This window comes from Vipera berus, assembly GCF_964194415.1.
Source record: "Vipera berus genome assembly, chromosome: 2".
Classification (NCBI taxonomy): Eukaryota; Metazoa; Chordata; class Lepidosauria; order Squamata; family Viperidae; genus Vipera; species Vipera berus.
The window spans coordinates 242002877-242027997 of record NC_138203.1 but is presented as its reverse complement, the minus strand read 5'-3'; the positions used below and the strand labels follow the sequence as shown (position 1 = coordinate 242027997).

Sequence of the window (25121 nt, the reverse complement as noted above, 5' to 3'; positions counted from 1 at the left end):
ATAGTGTCTCTCCCATAAACAATATAGTGAGATATAACTTACAGAAACCTACACTGGATCAGTTGTCACCCTGGTCAAAAAAGGACTGTGCTTTGTGTTGGAGTTCCTGGATATCAGCTGAGAAGTAGGTCTCAGAACTCAAAACTATTGACTGAGCAACAAGGACCAGTAACCACAGGACCATTGGAAGAAAAATTGTTCGCTTGTTGAAAAAAAAAAGAAATAATGATCTGATACTACCAATAGTATTGTAGTGGTTACAATTCCAAAATATTTGGAGCACTACTTGAACATCACTGGTATTGACAAAATCAACATCATCCAGTTGCAAAATGCAGCTTTACTTGGAACAACTTGCATCCCCTGGTATTACCTTTAATATTATTAAATCTCTTCTGCATAACTCAGATCTTGGGAAAGACTTGATAGATTAACAGAAAGGTCATATCCAGTCTAACCATCTCGCTGACCATGCAACCAACCACAATAATAATGATAAACAGTAATGGAATTGAAATACTGAATGGCCAAACCATAAAGAGCTATCAGGATGAAGCCTACAAGTATTTGGGCATTTTACAGTTGGATAACCAACGTGGATTAAAAACGTGTTTAATAAAGAAAAGTGCAGAAGACAAAATTGAACAGTGGAAACACCATCAAAGCCATCAATGAAACCAGAGGTTTACTTCAAATCAAACAAACTGTCGAAGAAGAAAAATGTGCATTAGCTGATTGTGTAAAATACAGCCAGAGCAAGCACTGAGACAAGATAAAAATGGAAATTTACTGAAATGTAGGGGGGGGGAACAAAATAGTATAACTAAAACACAATCATAATGCTGGCAACGAAAGGTATGATATAATAATGTATATATAACACTTATAGTAATAATCTAGAATAGATTTCTAGTTGTTTAATAGTGACTTTGCCAGCCATTATTGTGTAAATGGATTAAAAATAAATTTTAAAAGTTCTTAGAGCAATACTTTTTTTAAAAGATAAGATAACCTTTATTATCATTTTTTACTATGAGCATGCTGGCCCACATTAAAAATGAAATACTGTTGCCTACTCTCAAAAGAAAGCATATCTTACCTATTCGCATACATAACACACATATACACATGCTATATCTATACATACATACATTAATATTATATCTGGAACATATAAATATCTGGAACAAAACTGTGGCTGAATCTGGATGTTCTGCTCCATGAAGCCTCCTCCCAGAAGGTAAAAAGGAAAACAGGCGATGATGAAGATGTCATCCCAGACAATCCTGCAGACCTTACTCAAGAATCACTTATATGCTATGTCCTGGGCAGAAGGAAGTAAACTGTCTGAATCTTTAAATTATGCATTCTCCATTTATTTCTAAACTTAGTTTTTGTATTCCAAAGATTTGCAATGCTATGCATAAGATTGCAGTAGACCACAGAGTATACAGGAACGTGAAGAAAAGAATTTTCTTGTATAAACCTGCTCTTTTGATGTAAGCTGTATGTTACAATGCAGAATATAAATTTGATATGAAGAATCACACATTACACTGAAAGAGACCATCTGGGGAAAAGGCCATTACAGGTACGACAAATGCAATCACAAACAATGTATGTTAGTCTGTCTGTCCATCCGTCCATCCATCGAATATATGCCACCTGACATTCAATGATTCTGGGAAACTCACAATTAAAAAACATTTAAAGAATAAAATACAACAAGGTGACAGAAACTTGACTGGAACAGAAAAAAAAGACACCTGCAGAATCCAAGGGGTTTTACTCACACTTGTTAAAGAAAACATTCTTATGCTTAACATAGCCTACTTTGCATTTTTCATTTATTATGGAAGAGTAATAAACTCTGTGTGATGGATATGAATACAATTCTAAATGTAATTCAATTACTGCTTTGCTTAACATATGTTCTTACCTTCTTACTATGTTAATTTATCACACACAACCTGGTTAAGTGGAAAATTAGACATTTCCTATTATTGCACAGTAAAACAAAAAGGCGTAACCTACTTGGCAGCCCATTAAAGTCATCTTGTGACAGGGCATAGTATTCTACAGATAAAAACTGCAGTTCTTCTAAATTAAAAACAATGATGTAGCTTAATTAAGCTGAAATAAAGTCATTTTGATGCCATTTCTAGTGGTTAAGGCACCAGGCTAGAAACAAACAGATGGTATGTTCTAGTCCCACTTTAGCCATGAAAGCCAGCTAGGTTACTTTGGGCTAGTCACTCTCTTTTAGTACAATACATTTCAAAGAGTTGTTGTAAGGAAAATGGGAAGAGGAAGGAACATTAGGTATATTTGCCACCATGAATTATTTGTAAAAGCAAGAGGTGTGTGTGTGTGTGTGTGTGTGTGTGTGTGTGTGTGTGTGTTTGTGTGTGTGTGTGTGTATGGCTGGGAGACTCAATGTTCTGCCAGGACATATATAGGATTATTTATTAAATTATTCTACAAGGGATTTTGCTATGCTAGAAATTCAAATCAGTTAAATTCCAAACAAGTACTATTCAACTCTTGAAACTTAACATTAAGAAAACCAAGATCATGGCATCTGGGTCTCTCAATTCCTGGCAAATAGATGGGGAAGAAATGGAGGTAGTGACAGATTTTATTTTCCTGGGCTCCAAGATCACTGCAGACGGGGACTGCAGCCAAGAAATTAAAAGAATCTTGCTCCTGGGGAGGAAAGCCATGGCAAATCTAGAGAGCACACTAAAAAGCAGAGACATCACCCTGTCAACAAAAGTGCGTATAGTCAAGGCCATGGTCTTCCCAGCTGCAATGTATGGCTGTGAAAGTTGGACCATAAGAAAGGCTGAGCGCCAAAGAATTGAGCCCTTTGAACTCTGGTGCTGGAGAAGACTCCTGCGACTTCACTGGACTGCAAGGCGTTCAAACTGGTCAGTCCTAGAGATCAACCCTGACTGCTCTTTAGAAGGCCAGATCCTGAAGTTGAAACTCCAATACTTTGCCCACCTAATGAAAAGGAAGGACTCACTAGAGAAGAGCCTAATGCTGGGAAAGACTGAGGGCAAGAGAAGAAGGGGAAGACAGAGAATGAGGTGGCTGGATGGAGTCACTGAAGCAGTAGGCGTGAGCTTAAATGGACTCCAGAAGATGGTAGAGACAGGAAGGCCTGGAGGAACCTTGTCCATGGGGTCGCGATGGGTCGGACATGACTTCGCAACTAATAACAAGAACACTTTTCAACTCAGAATAAAATCGGCATACTGAGTGACTACTCTCAAAGTTGCTTTAAAGATAGTGAACACTTGAGGAGGCTGTGAAATGCATTGAACGTATCTCAACCCATGCCTTAAGCACTTTCCAATGAAATAAAACAGGGCACTTATGACTGGTTAATTAGTTTTAGTCACTATTCAAACTATGACAGGCCTACTTGGGGGCTACCTATGACCCGGATTTGAAGTTCTTACAGTCTTTTACACACACACACACACACACACACACACACACACTATGTGATTGACCTTTGGATACTTGCCAAAAAGGCCACATTTACAGCTGTTTGCAGCATCCCATGATCATGTGACCACAATTTAGAACAGTTTTGCCAAAAACTATCAGCAAAACCATGTCCATACAGAAGTAATGACTGCAGTGTTTCCTAAGCATCTGCCACAAAACAGATTGTAATAGTTTTTATGACCATCAAGATTTATGACCAGCATGGTCAGGCCGATGAGTAAGTCGAGGACTACCTGTATACATTTTAAAATAGAATAAATGAATGCATTAAGCTTAGTTTAAAAAAAAGATTGAATTGTTCTTCATCGTCATTTATCCTCATGATGATCCAAAAATCTCTTCTCTAGTAATGACTGGAGTGAAGATCTAACTTCACTTCTAGTATTGGGGATTTTTGTTAGTAAATAACATCATTTAAGGCAGTAGGTTCTTAAACCGCTTGACCCAGTTAACTCTTTTCTGATCTTGAATAATGCCATTCTCCTCAGCAAAACAAAACACAAAAACCCATAGAATCTATTCTTTAACACAAGCATTTCGGCAACAGCAGTTTCAAACTGGATACTAGATTCATAAAGAAGCATTTACAAATTGGTCCCTAGGTCTGCCTACATTGCCCTTTTGGGGGAAATTGCCCCGTTTAAGAACTACTGATCTTGGATATTGACATGTCTGGTGTACAGAACATCAATAAACGTCTTCCATCTTTTGTTTGATCTTCTTTGAATCAATTACTGTCTGTCCATTAGTGTATTTTACAATACTAATTTAATATCAGAAACTCCCCCTGAATGTGGAGATCTTTGAGCAGCTTTTTTTCCCCATATGCATTTCCATATTTTACATCCTTACAGATGTTGTTCTAATGCTGCTCCTTGTCTCTTTTAATGTTTCATATTTTCACTGTAATTCTTTTGCAGATTTGGATTTCTTTTTTGCAACAAAATGTCCGGGAGGTTTTACTCTACCCATGTGATAAACACTTTTAGTGCTCTGAAAGATTCTCATTTTCTTCCTCAGCAGCCTGTTGAGTGTTAACCCATCCAAGGGACCAATAATCTGCTACTATATTATCAAATACTTGTCTGTCCATGTGGTTTTCTTGATAAAATATACTAGTGAATTACCATTAACTTTTCCTGACTGGTATGAAATCTTAATTTTGCTATTGTCAATAAAATATTTATCTACCACCAGCATCATCCTGCACTGCCACTGATGTTCATGCTTTGGGTGATCCTGCTGGGAGGATATACTCTTGACATATTTTCTTCCCAAATTTTCTTGCCACAAGTAGGCAGCAAATTGGTTTTTTATTTTTGTTTGGGTGGGACAGCTACATTTTATATGAATTAATTGCTTAAAAAGAAAAGCTGCCTTCATGTTTTGTATCCTTGCTCAAATAAAAAAGTTGAGCTATATTTGGCTGCTCTCTCTTCAATGCCTGAATAGCTTTGTTAATAAATAAAGCCCCACCATAATGGAAGAGGCAACAATATCCTTGAGGGGAGAGCTATGTTACTACTGGTACAGAATTAATAAAACTAAATTTGGCATAGAAATAAATTATTTACAATGTATGGAATAACAGTGATGCATGTCCATGACACTGTGTAAATGCCTTATTGGACTAGGCAACAGGATACATAACCCAACATGTAGTTGGCTAATGCACTCAACTATGTCTGGAAAAACTCTGCAGACCAATGTGCAAGTGCTGGATTGCTCACTCCAGAACCTAACATTCAGAGGCAGACATGTGATGGCTCCATTGATTTTGCCAGTTTGTTTCTCTAAAACAGGGATGTCAAACTGTCGGTCCATGGGCCAGATACATCATGGCGAAACCGCGCCCATTCCATTGCTGTCGATGGAAAAAAAAGTCATGATACATTGCAACACGTCATGTGACATTGTAAGTTTGACACCCCCGCTATAAAGCCTTTAGCTCAATTTTCCAGCACTGTATCCTACTAAAATTAAGTCTAAAAAGTATAATCCCATAATTATTTCCTGTTTACCACTATCTACTTTTCCCATTTGATTCAATTCTTATATTTTAAGTGGGGGCAGGGGCAGAGAACTCACATACATTGTAAAGTTAATCTAATAATGTAAGAATAATGAAAAACTGTCTGGAACCTTGGGAGATGGCCTTTATAGAAATACAAATAATAAACATAAATAAATATCCATCATTCATATTCTTCTATACCGCAAGGTACCTTTTAATCTTTCAGTCTGTGCTTTATTGCATGTAAAATGTGGCATTCAAAAAATTACTAAAATTCAGCTATCATGACCATGAACTTATTTACCTAATTTGAAAGACTGGTGATTCATTGTTAAAAAATTCACAGGGGGGAAATACAATCCCACCACCAAAAATCTATTAAAACTACAGGCAGTTAATGCCAGATGTTCCATTCTATGACACAAATTAATATGACCCATCCAGGAGTAATATGAGCAAGAATTTCAATAGCAGTTATCCAAAATCTCTATAACTTCAACAAGTAGACATAAATTATTATTCATTAATAGAGATTTCTAAAATTCAGAAAATTATCCTCCAAGGTGTTTTATTTTTTATTTGTAGAGCCAAATCTGGGATTAAAAACACTGCCCCGTATTTTCTGGTACAATGATTTAGGCTGTTGTGACCAGAGAGCTTAACTGCCTCTGAAACACAGCAAAATAGATCAATGTTCAGCAATAAGACCTGGGAGTCTAACCTGTATACACCTGCATAGATTTGAAGCTACACATGCATCAATACTTTGTGAGTAGTAAGGGGTGCTTTACTACAAGAACAGTGTTACAATTATTATGATTATGTTAATTGCTGCAGCTAATAGTACAAGACATATTTAGTCATCCAAAGTTAAAAAACAACCTTCAGCCATACTGACTAGGAATTGGGACTTGAATTAAGTATGTCTTAATTTATGTTTATTATACAGTATACTGTCAGAGGGAGGGTCAGGATAAGAGCCGATAGATAGATCTCCTGGATGATCTGCCATAAATCTGGTTGCTCAGGTCTTCCAACAGCATTATCACCACTGTAATAGTACACCCACCCTGCAGCTGGTCACTCTCTTTTGCTCTTTCCGTCTACTTTCCCCAATACCAGAGCTTGCTCCAGAGATAGAACAATTCAGATTTCTCTACTTTACCTATACAGTTCTTAAATCTGACTGATACAGCAATATGTTCTGTTCTACTTAATATTTGGAAATTGGGAATATCTAGGCTGCCTTTGCTGGGGTTTGATGATCTCTTCTGTATTTTTCACTCATTATTTTATTATTCTTAAGTAATGTAATAACTATGTTTTATTTTATGTAATGTAAATATCTCAAGTCTTAAGACAGGGTGGAATAGATTTTTTTTATCTATCAATCAATCACATGGAGGGGCAGGTTTAGTTTTTTGTTTTTGTTGTGTTTTTAACTGTCTTCTTGGCTGAAACTGTATTTTTCCAGTACTGTAAGTTCTGGGTAAAAAATTTAAGTGACATGGAAAAAGGCACTAGAAAAAAACAGTTCTAACTTTAGGCTTTCCTACTAAATTTGTCCCTGGGTCCTGAAAACATTAAAAAAAATCTACTGGAGAGACTATAACTCTCTGCATGTGTCTGCAAAAACATATCAGAGAGCAGGAATCTAACCTAAGCAATTATTAGTTAACCAGGGGATTAACTAGAGCAGAAATAATAATGTGGCACCCAGGTAAACTGCATTTCACTAGGATGAAAATCAGAAAGCAAGAATGTATGGAAGTGATACTGAAATTAACAATCTCATGAACAAGAGAAGGCAAAGTGATAGATAAAGAAGGTTCACAAAGTGCTCAAACTATTCTCTATCTACCCCCTTGTGGTCAGTATGTTGTGGTGCTAAAGTATCAGGGCCACCAAAAGTAAATTAAGAAATAGACTCGGATACAGAGCTAAAAAACCCAAATCTAATCTCCAGTAATTCCTATTAACAAAGTATTTACCTTAGGCTAACGCCTATCCAACACTGCTGAAATATTTATTTACTTTTACAGTATATGTTATGTAAGATGGCAGCGCCTGGAATGGCTGCGGCTGCATTGGCTCTTGAAGGCGAATAGTTTTGGGAGGGATAGTAAGGGCTATAGGCCACATGATCAGGAAGATTTTAATGTGTTGAGCAACATGGTGGAACTAAGGTAACATACGACATACGACAGACAATCTTTGCTGGCCTGGCGAGTTTCTAGTTGTTTTGAAACTGTTGGTGAGACCGTTAAAAGTCGTTGGCGCTGTTTGAATTTGTTCTACCAGCAGCAAGATCTGACTGCTGGCCCAGTGATGGATTCTATTGCAAATCAGGGCTGTTTCCAGAGGAGGCAGAGGAGGAGAGGACCTGGAGCTTATGGGGCGAAGGAACTGGATGAGGCTGTCGGCAGGCCCAGAGGAAGAGAGAGGCTTTTGGAGGAGTTGGTGACGGCGGCAGCAGCGTGCTCCAGGGGCAAAAAGAAGCAAGGCCTCTTTAAGGAAAGGGTGGAAGAGTCAGGATCAGAAAAAGGAAAGAAGGCGAGGTTGTCAGAATACAAGCGAATTTGAGGGCTAATCCACAGGGAGCCCCATTTCCATCTGTCCTGTTTGCCATCGTTTACTCCCTACAGACTAAAATGGACAATGTGAAATTTGAGCGGGCCCCAAACAAGGAGTATATATCGGAGGTGGTGACCCTTTGAGAGCTATATGCAACGAAATTTCATTTTGATGTATGCCGATTGGTGTACATTCAAAGTGACAGTAAAGTTATCATCATCATACTGGGACTGATAATGTTTTTCTTTCAGCACTATTAATGGACAGATACCATAATCAATCTATCTATTAATCATTTAATCCATCCATCCACCCATCAGCCATCTGCCCAACAATGAGTTTTCCACTCTACATATTTGCAGTGTCACCTTTTTTCTATCCTTTCTATAGAGATCACAGAATTTTGAGGGCACCTATTCTATAAGGATTGCCATGTAGGAAGTTGATTTTTAGGTGTGAGATTTAGTTACAGACAATAATGTGAAAATTTTCAGAATATATTGTAGTACTTTTGCTATTGAAGCCATAAGTAATATATATATTAAATTCAAATTCAAATATAAAAACCACAGCATAATTATTTTGGCAGTTATAACTGTTAGAGGCCAACATGACTAAAGTAGCCAATTTGATAAAGGAGAGTCAATTAAAATACTAAATCTACCACCTTTAAAGTGCAGTAAGGCCAGATTCTGCATAAACCTGTGTGGATGACCCACACAGGTGGGTCACAAGAATTTTAAACATAACCCAAGTTTAAAAGAGCTTTTCTTGTACAAGATCCAAAATACTTTTTTTTAATCTGCAGAAAATTCTTAAATTCTTCAAAGCTATAATGATTGGTTCATATAATGTGTTTGTTTGTTAAAAATGCATTTTGAAAGATTGGAAAAAACTATTAAGCTTATATTGAATATTTAACACTTCCTGTATAAAGTCTGTAAATATAATGTTCCGGGCAACGATTTAGATTACATTTTCAAATCAAATAGTAATCATTACAAATTTAATAAATCTTACTATTTCTCATAGAGAACATGGTAAATAATCCCAAGTGCTACTTTGTACTACAAAGACTTTTCTGTTTGCCAATTTTCCTTTCAGTTGGGGATTTATTTATTTTGTTTGAATCATCATCAAATCCAAGTTTGAAAGAGCTTTATCATTCAAATTGCTTTCTAGGAAATTTCTAGAGTGAGAAGAGCTTTATAAAAGTTTTTGCTATCCAAAACTGTTGTTTTTCTTGTTTTAAAAAATGTGTTTTTCAAAAAACTAACTAAAATAGAATTGTACAAAGCTAAAAATAAAACTAGGATTTTCCCAGCACCATGGATAAATGGCAATTTGTTATACATGACCATGAAAGAAAAAAGGAGCAATCTTTCTTCACTGTTATCTCCATGGCAAAAAGCTACTGTCAGAAGATCTTGAAGTATGGGTTGTGTCCTCTTGGGAAGGTAGTTGTGGAATCCAGATGTAGGTCTCTCTTTTGATATGGTAGTATTTGCACTTCCAGCATTAGCTCCTGTACAAGTCCCAAATCACTCCTGAGTATTGTCCAAGATTACCAGATTAGGATCGAATTGTTTTTGCTCAATCTTATCTTCCCCTCTTCCAAAATAGTTCTTCCCAGTCAAGGAGTCAGTGTGCGCGTACACACACACACACACACACACACACATAGGTTTTCTCCCTGGCAATCTGAGCGTTGCACCTTTTCTTCTTGAAGGAGAATGATACTGCCTGATGGGAGGCATAGTAGGAGCTGTGTCTGGGTATAGTCTGATATGTTTATTCATGGGAAAAGGGTATTCAAAGAAATTATATTAAGAGGTCAGAGCACCAGAGTTTGAGAACCCTGAGTTACTCAAATGATTTCATCTGCCTAAATTAGTACATCTTCATCAACAAATCTATTATAAAATTGCGGAAGAACAGGGTAGAACAACGGCTAATGACCTTCTTTTACCGGTCTACTATAGAGAGCGTCCTCTCGTATGGTATTGTGGTTTGGTATGCTGGTCTGATAGCCGTGGACAGGAAAGTATTACAGAGGGTAGTGAGTACAGCACAAGACATTGTGGGCTGTTCCCTGACACCACTGGATGACATCGCCAGAGTTCGTTGCCTTGGAAGAGTGAGGAAGATTCTCAGGGATGACTCACACCCTGGACGGTATCTCTTTACTCTCCTACCATCCGGTAGAAGATATAGGAATATAGCCAGCCGTACCAACAGGCTGAAAAATAGCTTTTATCTGTGGACTGTTAGGCTTTTAAATGGGACATAATCTCTGTGAACTTATGCAGAATTGACTTGGGAGGCCGGTGTGTGGTGTAGTTGGTTCACATGGTGTGGCAGGATGGAGGGTTTGTTGTCACTGTGTGTTGGGGGGAGAGAGCACGGGGGGAGGCTCAGCTAATCTCAATGTACACATGTTGTACTTTGACAATAAAGGTTTATTATTATTTAATACAGAGGTATTACAGATTGCAGCTGTTTGGTGGACCTCTATTTTAGACCATACAAGGTGACTATATCTATACATCACACAGACCACTAAGCTGTACTTTCTTTTATCCATAGCTTATTGAAGAAATTGCAGTTAGGCTTATACGACGCCTTATGCCATAATGAAATAAATCATGTTTAATGCAATATATGAACTAGGTTCATAAATTGAAAGGATTTAAAAGGCATAAACAATTTTTGTAGTAAATTTAAACTAAACAATTCAATTTAATAAGATGTCAAACTCAACTGGAACAAAGATAGATCATAGTTTTGAAACATGAATACTACATGAATACACACACATATACATATACACAGCATTTATACATATACATATACCGTTTTGTTTATATTTCTATCCTGGTGTTCGATCCTTTTTCTTTCTAATATGCACACACCCAGGATTCGTATTTTTAGTGTAATTAAGTATGTATGTGTGTGTGTGTGCAAGAAATCCGAACACTGAGACAAGGTAAAAAACTAAAGCAGTTTTTAATAAAATCGAGCTTTCGTTGGCCAAACTGCGAACGTCATCAGGATAAAATCATTGGAGCGGTGAAACTACATTTAGATCTTTACCGCGTCTGCAGAAGCAATGGATATCCACTAAATTTCATCAGGCAATACAGCAAACCATGTGAACCTGTCCGTAACCAACATGAAAACATCTCAATGGCACGGATAACACTGCTTACATTCATGGTGTATCCGAAGCCATGGTGCGTATACTGGCCCCCTATAAAGTTAGTGTTGCCCACAAACCCGATCAGACCTTGCGTGCTTGTGTCATGCGCCCAAAACATCCGCTCCCCAATGAAGAGAAGTCCTCAGTCATATACAAGATGGCATGTGAGAACTGCCACTATAATTATATTGGGGAGACTGCAAAACCACTGAGGACTAGAATACATGAACACGAGCTTGCAATCAAAAGACAGGAACAACATTCACAGGTGTGGGCACACATGGCCACATACAATCACACCTTCGATCTGGCGGGGGTTAAGGCGATCGCCCGTGACAACACCAAGGGTGGATGATTGTTCAAAGAAGCCTGGTATTCCGACCACCTTTCAATCAACTGTCGTATAGACCTCTCCCCTGCATACCAAGCCCTTAGGATCTGGGAAAAGGAACGGCACGGGCAACGTGAACACGGACAATGCAAACACTTACAGGGCACATCACCAAACCAGGATCAGGATTGCATAACTACACAACCCCACACCACAGAATGTGAGAAAGGGGAAGAGCAACCATTAAGATCCTTCGGTATGAGAACACGTGCAATGACAAGAGCAATGGCTATGACTGATAGAACAGATAGCGATCCTCCTTGGACAGCAAACACTCAAAGACAATCGCAGCTTACAAAAACGAGTGCAAGGCGGCTTGAGAAAATACGGCCGACACAAACAAACAGACCGGTGACGCCTTCCATGAGTAGAGCACAAAAACGCCAATGATATAAATGTAGTTTCATCGCTCCAATGATTTTATCCTGACGACGTTGGCAGTTTGGCCAACGAAAGCTCGATTTTACCTTGTCCCAGCGTTTGGATTTCTTGTTTCAATTTCAATATGCCTGGGACTTTGTCAGCAATCCAAATTTATTTATTTGTTTGTTTGTTTGTATGTATGTATGTACGCTTTAAAAAACAAAAAAACAAAATAACACACACAGCTGTATTCAGAATATAGTTCAACAGTATCTCTGGCTCTACTGTTCTATCCTCCACCAGTGACAAAATCCCAACAAGAAGATTAAAGTTTGAATTATTCTGTACAGGTAGTCCTCGACTTACAACCATTCTTTTAATAGCTGTCCCAGGTTGCAATGCCACGGAAAAAAGTGTCTTATGACTGTTTTTCACTCCCCTTGGTCACATTTTAAAAATTAGGACGCTTGACAGCTTGCTCATATTTAGGATGGTTGGCAGTCTCCCGGGGTCATGTGATCACCTTTTGCGACCTTCTGACAAGCAAAGTCAATGGGTAAACCATATTCACTTAACAATTCAACCACTGCAGTGATTCACTTAACAACCGTGGCAAGCAAAGTCGTAAAATGGGGCAAAACTCACTTAACAATTGTCTCCTTAGCAACGGAAATTTTAGGCTCAATTGTGGTAAATCAAGGGCTGCCCATACCGCATCTTCAACTTATATTCCACCTTTCTCCCTTTCAAAAACAATGGTGGCATGCTATGCAAGAAAGAAAGTAAACCACTTATATAGTCAGCTTCATTTTTACTATTACCAGCAGTTCTTGATTAATGACGGCAATTAGGACCAGAATTTCTGTCATTGGGCGGTAGTCATAAAATATGACGTCACACGACCACGCTGCTTAGCAAGGGCAGCTCCAGCATTTCTTGTCACTGCGTGTTTTTTTAGTTTTGCCAGCTTCGCTCATTTCTAATTGTACATCTCTTTCTGCTCTGCAACTGTGTATTATCTTATCTTGTAACCATAGTGACTCCAGCTATGTCCAGCCAATGTTTTGGTTTTAAACTGTTTTGTGCGCAGGCCTAAAAAAGTTCTCACAGTTTCTGTTTTACTTTCTCCTTCTGCCTGATGAGAGAATGTAGTCAGTCTAGGTCTTTTGTTTTCTCATTAAAAGTTTTACTATAGAATATGCCTTGGATTTCTTTTCTTTGATATTGACCATGCAAATGAACCACGGTCCATCCACCTCTGGTCGGACTGTTAATTGTTCCGCGACATTTCTGTTGTTGATGTTAAATGGATCCCCACTATTGTTCAGAGCAATGTTGCGTGGTCATCATACCTGACCTCCTGCCTGCTTCCCTATTGACTTTATTTGTTGGAAGCCAGCAATGAAGGTTTGAAAAGGAAATTGCATAACTGTGTGATGCTATGACATCAAAATTGCAAGCTGATCACCCAGCTCATGAATACATGACTGCAGGGTCATTGTGATGGCCACAACTATGAGAACCGGTCAGAAACACCACTCACCGAACAGTTGCTGAGCATGTGGTCCTTTAGTAGGAACTACCTGTAACCTCAATATGCCAAAAGGATGCAGAAAATTCATGCAATGTTTAACAGGACTCCCTACACATTTTGAACAGTCTCTGCAATAACAATTTATGGATGCATTTTCTCGATTTATGCATGCTAATTTTGTTTTGTTTTAATTTACTTCCAGGAGTAAAGTCTGGAAGTCTCTCTCAGTTTTTATAAACTGCCTGTCAAGATGATTTTGTTTTTCTTCTTGCTAATCATTACTTCAGGAGAAATGTCAATAGACCCATTTTAAAAAGGAAGGAGTTACTTAGTTCCTAAGAGTCAACATCTTTATCATACAAAGTTGTCTAGATTAAGAAAAAAAAAGAAAAAAAAGCTATTTACCAAAATAATGTTATACAGGCTGGAAATATATTCTCCTGTGTCTAACCGAGCCAGACAGTGCAAAGGTATCGACGAAACCAAATATTTCAATTTCAAGCTTATCTATAAAGTTTTCTTTAGCCCCTACACTCAGACTGGACTAGGTATAAGTGCTTAATTTAGTCAAGTGGAAATTTTTGGTTCCCAGACTAGAAAGGATCATTAGGTAAACATGTCTGAATTGCCCAAGGCCACTAAATGATAGCAGTGTTCCAATATCTCAGGGGTTGCCACAAAGAGGGAGTCAAGCTGTTCTCCAAAGCACCTGAAGGCAGGACAAGAAGCAACGGATGGAAACTAACCAAAGAGAGAAGCAACCTAGAACTAAAGGAGAAACTTCCCGGCAGTTAGAACAATTAACCAGTGGAACAACCTGCCTCCAGAAGCTGTGAATGGTCCAACGCTGGAAGTTTTTAAGAAGAGACTGGACAGCCATTTGTCCGAAATGGTATAAATGAATAAGCAAAAACTGGGTTGGCTGTCTCTTCCTTCTTTGGCAAATTCTGTTCCTGCCAAAAGCTCTATTGGAAAGGTCAGAGTACCCCTCTTAAATGGAGACGAATATAATACAGAAGGCAGAGGAAAAGACAGGAATTGCTAACAGAAGGGAACATATTCATTCCAGATTTTTTTTTCTTGTTTTTGAGCTTCCTGCACCATTTAGCATCCCAGGATGGCATTCTCACCATCAGGAGAAGCTTTTCTGCTTTCTAATGGGAAATGGAAGGAACTTGACCTTCAGGAGAAGGAAGGTCACCTGCAACCAAATCTGTTTTATATGCAGTTTTCTGAGTCCAAGCCAAAATAGTTAGCATGTTTTCCAACCACATTGGCCAAGTTTCCTGCTAGCTAAGTGACAAAAATAAATCAACGAAAATTTTATGACATTGAAAACAATGATCTCATTTCACACTTACTTATCTGATGAGTTTGAACACATCCCAGCAATTTCTAAATCTCTTATGATGTCCGAACTTGAGCTGAAAGGCAAAATAAGATCTAGTTTAGACTACTTGCTGAAAACTGTCAGATACATCAAAGAAGGAGAATATTTGTAGCTCAGGGTTGAAATCAGGGGTCCTTGGTGCTCTCTGAGCTTGCTTGTTTTCTTGCAGACGTTTCATTTCCCTAACTAGCTAACATCAAAGAACTTATTGAACATATGTATGAGCATTCAGCTAGCCAAGTCCAAAGCAAGATAGAAGCTGCGCTGACTTTATGAAATGCTGAGATTCTTCTGTCTTTTCATTTCTCCTTTTTAAAGTTGATGTACTTACAATAATCATTGGGCTTTTTAAAAAATGGAGGATTATTAAGCACTTCTGGACTCACTGTGTAATTAAATAACAATAAAGAATTCTCTGCCAGAAAGCTTGAAAAAAATCAAACCTTTTTCTTAAAAAGCTACAGAAATCTGTTTTTAAAGTAGTGTTATAACAATGAAGTTCGTTTTAAAAATTCTGCAAACATTTTAATAATTTTTAAATGTTTCAGAATTGTACATTGCCATTGTTTAAGAAAAAAGTAAAGCATTTTAGAATTAGTTGAAAATCAATATTAGGAACAAATAAAATAGTTTCTATGGCAAATGTTATTAATAAATAAAGTCTAAGCTATGACAAAGTCATCTGGATATCCAAATCCTGCTTCTTAAACAGATAAGTCACATTAAGAGAATTTATATTCACTGAAACTGCTACTTTTCAAACCTTCTGCATCAATCCTGAAATACTGAAACAGCAGTAAAAAGAAAGAAGATTATTAACAATGAAATCTCATGAAACTCCCTCCTTAAAATGTCAGTGGGTGTTTATTTCATTTTAAGAACCTTGCAGGAAAGCAGTTTCTAACAATGCTGAAAAGATAAGGAGTTAACTAAAAAACTTAGTTTTGAATATGAATACAGATGGCTGAAACATAATCCACTAAGAAAGCTATGATCATGCAGCTAAGTAAATATTCTTAATTAGATACAATGCCAGGTACCTCATAATTTGGGGAGTCACAAAAAGGAAACTTTTGGATGAAATTATTCAATTATCTCCCCCCCCCCTCGCAGTATAGTTACTTGAAAAGATTAAAAAGATTTTGATTCCCCCCCCACCCCGGTGTTTGTCTTCTATTTAAGGAAACGGTTAAGGATATACTAGCGAGGCACTAAACAACAAGGGAACAAGAACTGACAGCCTTGAGAAAGAAACAAAATCTATGCAAATTCATGTCATATCTTGACCACAAGAATTACATTTTTGGAGACCAGAGTGTCTTAAAGGTCGTCCATTACCTTATATGTAACTTGAGACACTTCATCTCAATTGTACCACATCTAGGAGTTGTCACGTTATAATTGCCAATGGATTAGTCAGAGACACGGAAGAAGGGGGAAGATAACCTTTTCCTTATGAAATGCTATTGATCCATAGGAAAGAAAAATCAATAAAGTTTCTTTGCCTGACAAGGGTCTGCACAAAGAAAAAGTCTCTCACTTTTTCATTCTTATAAATGAAGTCTAATGCTGCATAAAATTAAGGCTGTGTGTGACTTGAAACCTTTCAATATTTACCTAAACCTATCAAACAAGTAGGGTACTTAATGTTTTTTAGATATTTTGGAAACAAGCCATGAAGGTAAAATGACAATTATATTAAAAATGATATATCTGAATAGGTTAAAGCATTAAAGTACCTCATTTAAGTAGTCAATTCCATATGCTATTTGTGATTGTAAAAAAAAATCACATCTCAGATTGTGTTCTATAACTACATTCTTAACTATTGTGGCAAAACTGTCCAATATTATTTTGCCTTTAAACATTATCTCCTTATCACATTTATCCATGCACTATCACTTCTAGTCTCAGATAAGTGAATTCTTTATTCCCAAATGGACAGAGTGGTGTGTAGGAATCTCATACTAGAATGTTTTAAAAATCCCAACTCTTGTTCTTTTTCTTGTTCATCGCTAATGTTAAAATCTGATGTCAGAAAACCTTTTCCTGCCATGAATGAAATTGATCGGTGCAATATGTTTGTTGTGATTATGGCATGGGTAGTAAATTCGCAGAAGTAACTGTCAACCACTGATAAATAACTCATTTGGCAGGGGAAAAAAGGGCAAAAGAACAAAATAAGTGGATGCAATTGATTGGTGCACAAAACTCACTGGCAGGAAGAACAGAACCCCTCCCCCCCCCACAAAATTCCCAATTAAAAGAAGAGCTATGTAGATTAGAAATAAAAGCTTTCCAAGACTTTGACTTATGCAAAATTCAAATAAGAAAATTGCCAGGTATATTTTGAAGTAAAATTGTATTAAGAAAACTGTGTCACATGCAACTAAAGTTGCAATGCACAAAGTTTAATCTAATTTCAACTAATTAGAAATGCTTGCCTCAGCTCCAAAATGTGTTATGTATAAGCATGCCCTACTGCCATTTATTTGATCAGTTCACACTGCTGGAAAGACTAAATGTAGTGTCTGCAATCTATTGGACATTATCTCCATGCTTACCAAGTTTGCTGTGAAAAACACCTCTGACCTGCTGCACAATTGTAGCAATGTATTTTTTTAAATTTAATTTTCATTGTTGTTTCCTTCCTTTCCTTCCACTTGTAACAGAAAGTCTAGAGAAAACTTATTTGTAATTAGAAGAGTTTTCACTGTCCTCTCCTTCACCCCTCAAAACTTCTTGCATCTTGCCCATGATCTTGGCTGAACTTCAGGAATAAATCCATTTAATAGTACTGCTGACATGCCTGAGAGGACTATAATTTTTGAGCTGTTGGATACATATTACATTTTTTAAAAATGTATTGCTGCTGATTTCAGCTGCAGTCAAAGGTAATTGGGCTAGAGCTGGGAAATGTGGGATGAATAATTGTGGGATAACAGGAGAGGCAAGTGGGTAGATTCTTTGAAAGAGGAAATCATTTTCTTAGTTCTCTAGGCTTGGTCATTTTCTTTCCAGAGGTGGAGAAACTGAAGTAACTGAGTTAAAGTCTAAACCTAAACTTCCATGGATAAATAGCAATGCTCTGGGCACTTGACCATCTTAGTGTTCATGACTACCGTAGATGTTCAGAAACATCACCAGGTATAGGACCAGTAGGTCCTTCACTAAAACTTTGAAGTATCTTCCCAAGTCTATATGCTAGCATGTAAGATAAACGTCAGAAGCCAGCAAATGAGATGTCACCTGACCTTGAACCAGGAAGAGATGAAGAACAGCCCTACGTAAGGACCTGCTTTGTAGGGGACAAAATTATTAGTTGACACCAAATAAACAAATTACCGTAAGTAACCTTTTTGGCAGTTATGGTCAAGGCCAACACAGTCTTTCAAAGTAATGCTTAAAAACTCTAGAATGATTTTATGCTTGTAAAGAAACAACCAAGGGGTGATAGTTAGAAGCTGCTCAAGACATATTAGTGCCTGCCTCAGGAGCTTGAAATCCTGCATGAAAGGTAGCATATAAAATTTAAATTTATAAATTTACCTTCATTCACGAGAATATAATTTTTTACAATAAATAAAATAAAAGCTAAAAGAAGGCAAATAGTCCTATGGACAATAAACATAGAATATAGAAAGTAGTGTGGCTACTCCACTCTAAATCATGTGAAGGCTAACCTAACCAATGTACTATAGATAATAAGTCCCAAAAATGCTGTTTCATGAGGCAACTGACTGGATGGTGCGGAATGGAAAGAGCTGAAGAAGCTTCTTGGATGAGCAGCGAAACATCTTCAAAGAAAAACAAGAAAGTCCAGTTGCCTCATGCAAAAGCATCTTTTGGACAACCATGACGTAGATGACTGAGAATCTCAGTCATTTACAGATAACAAGGGATGACTAGGAATAATAATAATAATAATAATAATAATAATAATAATAATAATAATAATAATAATAATAATAATAATAATAATAATAATAACAACAATAATAATAATAATAATGAGGAGGAGGAGGAGGAGGAGGAGGAGGTGGAGGAGGAGGAGGTTGATGTTGATGATGATGATGTTGGAAAGGACCTTGGAGGTCATCTAGTCCAACCCCCTGCTCAGGTAGGAAACCCTATACCATTTCAGGCAAATGGCTGTCCAGTCTCTTCTTTAAAACTTCCAGTGTTGGAGCATTCATCACTTCTGCAGGCAGGTTGTTCCACTGGTTAATTGTTCTGTCAGGAAGTTTCTCCTTAGTTCTAGGTTGCTTCTCTCCTTGACTAGTTTCCATCCTTTGCTTCTTGTCCTGCTTTCAGGTGCTTTGGAGAATAGCTTGACTGCCTCTTCTTTGTGGCAACCGCTGAGATATTGGAACACTGCTATCATGTCACCCCTCACCCTTCTCTTCATTAAACTACACATACCCAATTCCAGCAACCGTTCCCTATATGTTTTAGCCTCCAGTCCCCCAATCATCTTTGTTGCTCTTCTCTGTACCCTTTCTCTGTACTCTTTCCAGAGTCTCAACATCTTTTTTACATCGTGGTGACCAAAACTGGATGCAGTATTCCAGGTGTGGCCTTACCAAGGCATTGTAAAGTGGTAATAATACTTTACATGATCTTGATTCTATTTCTCTGATAATGCAGCCTAGCACTGTGTTGGCTTTTTTGGCAGCTGCAGCACACTACTGGCTCATATTTAAGTGATTGTCTACGAGATCCATCTCACAGTTACTACTATTGGCAAGGTACCACCTATACTATACCTGTGCATTTGATTTTTCCTGCCTAAATGTAGAACCTTATTTTTTTCACCATTGAATTACATTTTGTTAGATAGCGCCCAGTATTCGAGTCTGTCCAGATCCTCCTGTATTTTAAGCCTATCTTCTGGAGTATTGGCTATTCCTGCCAGCTTGGTGTCGTCTGTAAATTTGCTGTGTTCCCCATCTATCCCCTCATCCAAATCGTTGATTGAAGATGTTGAAGAGCACTGGGCCCAGAACAGAGCCCTGGGGCACCCCACTACATACTTCCCTCCATGTAGATGCGGTTCCATTGAGGACCACACGCTGAGTATGGCCAGTCAGCCAGTTACGAATCCATCTGGTGGTGATTCTGTCCAACTCACATTTTTCTATCTTATCAAGTAGAAGGTTGTCATCTACTTTATCAAATGCCTTACTGAAGTCCAAGTAAATCTACACCATTCCTCTGATCCACTAATTTTGTCACTTGGTCAAAGAATATAATAAGATTTGTCTGGCATGATCTGTTTTTGACAAACCCATGTTGGCTTTTACAGTAGTAATGACTTTGTTTGCCTCTAGGTGCTCGCTGATTCGTTGTTTGATTATCTTTTCCAGAAGCTTCCCAGGTATTGAGGTCAGGCTGATAGGCCTGTAATTTCCTGGATCCATTTTTTTCCCTTTTTTGAAGATGGGAACTACATCAGCTCTTTTCCAGTCCTCTGGTAGTTCCACAGTGCTCCAGGATCTTTGAAAAATATAGTTCAGTGGTTCTGAGATCACGTCTGCCAGTTGCTTGAGAACTTTGGGGTGTAATCCATCTGGTCCTGGTGATTTGAACTCGTCTAGACTGGACAAGTGCTCACTTATCATTTTCTTGCCTATCTTAACTTGTGTTTCTATTCTGTTTTTTATGGCACTATTTTTGATAGGTTGGTCTGTTTTTTCCCTTTGTGTAAAGACAGATGCAAAAAACGAGTTAAATAGTTCTGCTTTCTCCCTGTTGCTTGTCACCTTCTTGCCACTTTCACCCAGTAATGGACCAATCATTTCCTTCACTTTTTTCTTGATTTTTATATGTTGAAAGTAGCTTTTTTGTTATTTTTGACTTTGGTCGCAAGCCTTAGTTCATTTTGAGCCTTAGCTTCCCTCACTTCATCTCTGCAGGCATGGGCTATTTGCTGATATTCTGCCTTAGTTATGTGCCCCTCTTTCCACTTCTTATACTTGTCCTTTTTATCTTTCAATTTATCAGAGAGCTCTTTATGCAGCCATGCTGGTTTCTTTTGAAAGCTGTTATTTTTCTTCTTTGTTGGTATTGTGCTAGAATGGGCCTTTATTATCTCACTTTTCAAAATTTCCCAAGCTTCTTGAGTTGTTTTCCCCTTTAGGATTCTCATCCATGGAATTCTTCCCAAGCCTTCTCTAAGTTTATTGAAATTAGCTCTCTTAAAGTCCAAGACTCTAGTTTGACTGTATTCTATTGCTTGTGCTTCCAGAATGCTGAATTCCAATATTGCATGATCACTTCCCCCCAAGGTTCCTGTGGCTTCGACACTTTCTATCATTTCATCTCTGTTAGTGAGAATTAAATCCAATATGGCTAATCCCCTAGTTCCCTTCTCTACTTTTTGGGAGAGAAAATTGTCTGCTAGGTTGTCAGGAATCTGTTTGATCTTCCACTTGGTGCAGAGCTTGTCTCCCAGTTGATATCAGGGTAGTTAAAGTCCCCCATTACTATTGTGATGTGCTTCCTACATATCTTAGCTGACTAGCAAAAGGTTCATCTATTTCCTCTGCTTGGTTGGGCAGCCTATATATGGTAATGTCATTTCCCCCTTTATATTGACCCAAATGCATTCAAGACAGTTTTCATCATTGTTGTGTTCTATTTCTGTAGAGATGTGATTATTTCTTATATAGAGAGCAACTCTACCTCCTCTTTTGTTTAGTCTGTTTCTTTTAAATAATTTAAATCCCTCTAGCTGTGCGTTCCATTTGTGGGTTTCGTCCCACCATGTTTCTGTAATGGTAACAATATCATATCCGCCCTCATTTACCTGAATTTCTAGTTCACCCTGCTTACTGTTCATACTCTGTGCATTGGTGTATAGACATTTGAGTCCTTTATGACTGACCCTGTGTTTACTTGCTACATTACTTGTGTGGTACCTGACTTCCCCTATTTTCTTAGATTGCCGGGGACAATGATGTTTTGTATAAATTAACTCACTGTCCCCGTTGTTTAGCTTAAATGTATTCACATTGTATTCACAGAAAAGCTGTGAATTTATTGCCAAGTAACTCAGTCCCTTTATTGGATGGATGCAGACCATCTCTTTTGTGCATTTTTTCATTGGACCAGCTACAGACATTGTGACTAATATAACCAAAGCCTTCTCCTTTACACCACTCCTTTAGCCACATATTAAATTCTGCTATACGCTGGCCTTTTCCATTTTGCTCCTTATACACTGGTAAGACCTCTGAAAAAGTGAGCCTACAGCCTATTCTGCTGAGTTCCTGCCCCAAGCTCTGGAAATCATTCTGCACACAGAGTACATCCTTTTGGGACAGATCGTTAGTGCCAAGATGTACAATGGCATCCACATCACAGTCATTGCTGGCATTGTTGACTATTTTGAAAATACGCTTCTTGTCCCTACTGGCCGTAGCACCTGGAAGACACCTGACCTCTTTTGAAACCTCTGTATCCTTTCCTAAATTTACATCCCTTATAATTGAATCACCAACCAGAAGGTGGCTTCTCTTTTTGGGTACCTTTCTTTTCTTGCATGACGGATGTGTAATACCCGATTCGCACTTCTCCCTGTCAAAAACAAGTTCATCTCGGACCATGGTCCCCTGCTTATTTGAGTTAGTGCTTGATTCCTCATGCGGCTTGAATGGAACACAACCAACCTCTATTGGTTAGTCATGAGGAGCAGTTCCAATTGCCCTTTAAAGGTAGTCCTCGACTTATGACCACATCTGAGCCAAAAATTTATGTTGCCGAGACATTTCTTAAGTGGGTTTTGCCTCATTTTATTACTTTTCTTGCCATAGTTATTAAGTGAATCATTGTAGTTGTTAAGTTAGTAACACAGTTAAGTGAATGTGGCTTCCCCCACTGACTTTGCTTGTCAGGTTGCAAAAGCTGGCCACATGACCCCAGGACAATGCAAATGTCATGCTAATACAAATATGAACCAGTTGCCAAGTGTCTAAATTTTGATCATGTGGCCATGGAGATGCTACAACGGTCATTAAGTGTGAAAAACAGTCATAAGTCAGACTACTGTAAGGACCCGCCTAAATCAGTCCTCCCATGAAAGCAGAACTCTTGAAATGGCACCATTTCAAAAGGAACTTTTATTGGGAGATGTTGACAGCAGGAATAGTAGGCAGGATTTGAAGGTTTCCCGCATGAATCAAGTAATCAAAAGTGGTCATAGTAACCCCACCCCAACTGTCCATCCAGACATTCAAACAGGCCAATCCGCAGGTGTGAAAGTGCCATGGCAACAGAATGATAAGGCGCCACTTCCAAGGCTGTTAGAGGCACATTCCATTCTCACCCGTTAGAGAAACATCAAAGAGGATAGAGCAGAAAATAAAGCAAAGGAAATACATACACATCAGCACCCCAAGCTTCCCCCTCCCTCCCCGGAGTGTGGCAGAACCTGAAAAGGATAAGAAAACCCATGCCCATAGAAAGATAGGGTTCTGGTACTACCTGCATTTTTTCTTTCTCACTGACATGCTAAGTCAGAATATATTGGAAGATACCTGAAGTTATTTTCAGTATGGTGAAAAAATATTTACCAGTTTGGGACAAAAACATTTGAATGCCCTTTTTTTCCTCGTGTAACCTTAGCAGCTTATTTAAATCATCTTTACAAGCAAATGAACTAAAGTGATTCAGCAATCACAGCAATACATTTAGACAAGCAGTGGATCTTTCCAGGAACTGTTTAGGCTGTGGAACTTTGTGTCCTCTCCAATGGCATTCCACAGCACAAATAGCCTGTCAACATTCTTCACCCAAAATTTGTGATCACAGAATCTGGGTGGATAATTTATCAGAATTTCTCCAGGGGAAGAAGAAATTCTCCAACAATTTCTCAAGGGCAAAATTCCCTCTTAGTGGTAACAGTAGTATTGCTACTGGAAAAGCTCAGTGGGAAGAATTCCCTCATGGCACTTTCTCTTGGGATTTAAATCAAATATTGGATGCCAAGAAGAGGCTACAGACTGTGGGAGAGATGGTTGTAAAATAAAATTTAAATCCTTCACAGACACCCTTTGACCACTTTATCTAATGGCAAATCCCAGTCATGAGAATTTATCCAACATTCCCTTCTTTGAAAGGATTCCTAAAGCAAATTCATCAAATTGAGTGAGAACTGGTCAAGAAAAGCAGAATTTTCTTCATTTCAACAGTGATGTGCAAAGTTATTTTAAATGTTATTTTAATGCTAATTTATTCTTAGAAAATGAAGCTTTTTTTAAGTACTTGATTTTTTGCTTTTTTTGCTTACTTGATCTGTCTATGAAAAAGCAGTAGTAAAAATGGAAATTTGGGAAATTTTGATAAAAATAAATCTAAAGGCTAACATTCATTATCTAGTGTTACCTTCCCAATGATTGACAGTGGGTATGAATTTTATTACAAAAATAGAAAACAGAATTTGAAGTCATCTTACCTTTGTAAAATAAACTATTACAACAGAACAACAGATAACTAAGAAATGCATGCCCTTTTTCCTTCTAACCCAGCAGAACTTTTGAAAGTTGTTACGTAAAAAGGGTTAGAATTTTCTGTTAAAAAATATGTCTCCAGCAGCTAAATAGAATAGGGCCAAATTTTGGTATGGCGTAAACAAATAAATAAATAACATAAAGATGCATTATATCTGGCCAGAGAGTACAAAGAAGAAAAAATCTCCAGTGAATCCTTACAGAAGAAACACTTAGACAATGGTTCAGATTGTTACCGATTGTTCCATTCTAAGCCCTCTCCTTTTTCCTTCCCCATCACATAAACCGTTATTTAACGGATTGGAAAGAATTCCAGAAGCTATGCTCCCAGCAGGTTTACTATTATTAGTGCAACTAATATACAGAAAATATTAGCAGTTCATCAATATGCTGTAATCTACTCTTGAACTTTATTACATATTAACAAGTGGTAAATGTAAGCTTTCAAATCTGATCCATTTTCTTCATTTATTCCCTGGATGTTTTCAGGTACTGGATAACTTAAGTTGCTAAAACTTAAACATTTGTCAATACATCCTTGTGTCTCCAGATTCTAAAAACTGCTTTACAGCTGAAGTGCAACTAGCCATTCCTCCTCTTCAATCTTTTCAACTAGGTAACCATAAAT

General features: G+C 37.8%; 1 protein-coding gene across 5 annotated transcripts in view; it reads right to left on the bottom strand.

Moving 5' to 3' along the window:
• RAD18 (RAD18 E3 ubiquitin protein ligase) overlaps positions 1–25121 on the bottom strand; it is a 141712-nt gene that overhangs the window by 18822 nt on the left and 97769 nt on the right. For 4 of the 5 annotated variants that reach the window (XM_081317445.1, XM_081317443.1, XM_081317446.1 and 1 more), the window contains one exon: positions 14956–15018. In XM_081317445.1, the coding sequence (XP_081173571.1) occupies positions 14956–15018 (63 nt within the window). Of the gene's footprint in view, positions 1–14955; positions 15019–25121 lie in introns of those variants that run through there. The other variant, XR_014025084.1, reaches the window with a different exon arrangement.